A 2,500-nucleotide genomic window follows, 5' to 3' on the forward strand; every position below is an offset into this window, starting at 1 on the left:
TCATATCGCTATTCTGCTTTGTGTTTCCACGTGAGTGAGCCGGTAAGTGAATGTGTGTGTGTGTGTGTGTGTGTGTGTGTGTGTGTGTGTGTGTGTGTGTGTGTGTGTGTGTGTGTGTGTGTTTGTGTGTAACTGGTACTGGTCAAATAGAGACACTCTTACGTGTGCGTGTGAATGTGCGCGTGTCATTACGTGTGTGTGTGTGTGTGTGTGTGTGTACATGACGCAAGCGAATCGATGCACGTGAAATCGAGCACGTGTGTGTACGTAAGCAAGTACGTACACACACACTGTACGTAATTTGTGCGTGGGCGTGTCAGGAGTCGGGCCGTGAAAGCGATTTCCTCACCTGCCTGTCTTGTTTTCCCTTCCAGTCAGGTGTGGTAGTAGTAGTAGTAGTAGTAGTAGTAGTAGTAGTAGTAGTAGTAGTAGTAGTAGTAGTAGTAGAAGTAGTAGAAGTAGCAGTAGCAGTAGTAATAACATCAGAATAACCACTAACAACAACAACAACACACACACACAGCTAAACAACAAACATTCACAATAAACACACACCACCACCACCACCACCACCACCACCTAGACACACCTAATAAAACTTTTCAATTGCAGGTAAACCACAGGAATCATGACTGTGGTGACGGTGGCAGCAACAATACTGGCCCTGGCGTGCATCACCCCAGCAGGAGGAGAACACAGCCATCTCCTGGACGCCTCGCCCTTCTTCCTGGAGCCCCCGCGCCTAGGGACACTCCTGACGGCCACGTGGAACGCTTCCAAGGCCTCCCTGACGTGGGCCCTGCAGTAGATGCCACCTCGCTACCTCTTGATCATGTGCCCTTAAGTACTTCCCTCGACAGGTCTGATTTCCAGGAAGAAATATTTGATTATCCTTTAGAAGACGCTCCGGAACATGAGGGCATGATTCCAGCATTCCAGGAAGGCAACAGTGATGGGGAGGACACGCCGTACGAGATTCCAGAGACATTCGAGTACCCAGATATTCCAGAACAGACGCAGGCCCCGGAGATGAGGGAGGAGCAGCAACCGGCGCCTCCAGCATCACAGCCAGGGTTCCAGGACGTTCCAGTGGCCGACGTGACGCCCTTGCAAGAGGAGGAGCTGCAGCTACAAGCCCCAAATAACCAGAACCAGAACCCCAACCAGAACCAGAGACCTGAGAACCGGTACCCTCAGTACTCAGGGGGGGACAGACAGCAAGTCAACACCCAAGTCCCCCATTTCGCGTCTCCCCAGTACGAGGAGAGCCAGGATGTAGTGGACGTGGTCTCAGCGCCCCGCCCTTCAAGATCCCCGCCCATCTCCTCCCGCCCACGCCCACCCCAGTACTCCCAGATACCCTACCGCCGCACCACACACCCTAATGAGCTCCCATTGGTGAGTGAAAGCCAGGTGCGCCCTCAGGTGTGAATGAGATGAGAGGCGCAGGTGTGAGCGTTGCCCAAGTGAAGGAAAGTGGTGGTGGTGGTGGTGGCGGTGGTGGTATGTATCAGGAACGTGTAACTTTCTTTCCTCCTCCTCCTCCTCCTCCTCCTCCTCCTCCTCCTCTTCTTCTTCTTCTTTCTTCTCCTCCTCCGCAATTTTCTCTTCCTCCTTCTCCTTCTCTTACTACTGCTCTTCTTTATCTTTCTTTTCCTCTTCTTCATCTTCTTTCTCCTCCTCCTCAATCCTCTCTTCCCCCTCCTATCACTAATACTACACCTCTTCCTCTTCCTCTTCCTGCTCGACCTTCCTCTTTCTCCAGCCCACTCCTCTTCCTATTCTTCCTCCTTCTCCTCCTCCTGAAACCACTCCTCATTCCTCTCCTGCAACAATGAGGAGGAGGAGGAGGAGGAGGAGGAGGAGGAGGAGAGGAACCATCTGTAAAGGCAGGAATCACTTTTCTTTTGAGAGTTTCCTGTCTGCGTCACGGCCAAGCTTTCTAACCACGTTTCCTCCACCTGTCTACCTGGAGGAGGAGGAGGAGGAGGAGGAGGAGGAGGTGTGACGGCAAAAGTAAATACACAAAAACGGAGAGAAAGTTAGGGAAGGAAGAGAGGAGGGGAGGTAGAATACAGTAATAGAGAAGGGGTGATTGATGAGGGAGGAAATGGAGATGAGAGGGGAGCAGGGAGGGAGGGAGAGAAAGAGAGAGAATGAGAACGAGAGAGAAAGATAACGAAAAGAGAAAGGAGAAAGAGAAAAAAAAATATTGAGAACGAAGAGAAGTAGGAGAAAACATCATCGCCACCACCACCACCCACCACCACCACTACGTTCCTTCTCCTCCTTTCCAGTATTCCAGCAACGACCATTACGACTTGGAGGCTCAGGGGTCCAGGGAGCAGTACAGAGTGGCTTATGACTACGAGGAGGACCTGCCTGGGGGTTTTCAAGGGGAGGAGCTGAAGGAGGAGGAGGAGGAGGAGGAGGAGGAGCCAGATCGCCTTAGTGTTCTCCTCCTTGACTCCACCTTCCAGTGTTTCCAGAAGAATAATGG

General features: G+C 51.9%; 1 protein-coding gene across 1 annotated transcript in view; it reads left to right on the forward strand.

The window, feature by feature from the left end:
- LOC135090814 (uncharacterized) overlaps positions 1–2,500 on the forward strand; it is a 9,727-nt gene that overhangs the window by 5,283 nt on the left and 1,944 nt on the right. The window contains exons 3-4 of the mRNA XM_063987881.1: positions 613–1,398; positions 2,298–2,500. The exon at positions 2,298–2,500 is cut by the window's right edge and continues 100 nt beyond it. Coding sequence (XP_063843951.1) covers positions 613–1,398; positions 2,298–2,500 — 989 coding nt within the window. The remainder of the gene's footprint in view (positions 1–612; positions 1,399–2,297) is intronic.

This window comes from Scylla paramamosain, chromosome 36 (genome assembly GCF_035594125.1).
Source record: "Scylla paramamosain isolate STU-SP2022 chromosome 36, ASM3559412v1, whole genome shotgun sequence".
NCBI classification, from domain to species: domain Eukaryota; kingdom Metazoa; phylum Arthropoda; class Malacostraca; order Decapoda; family Portunidae; genus Scylla; species Scylla paramamosain.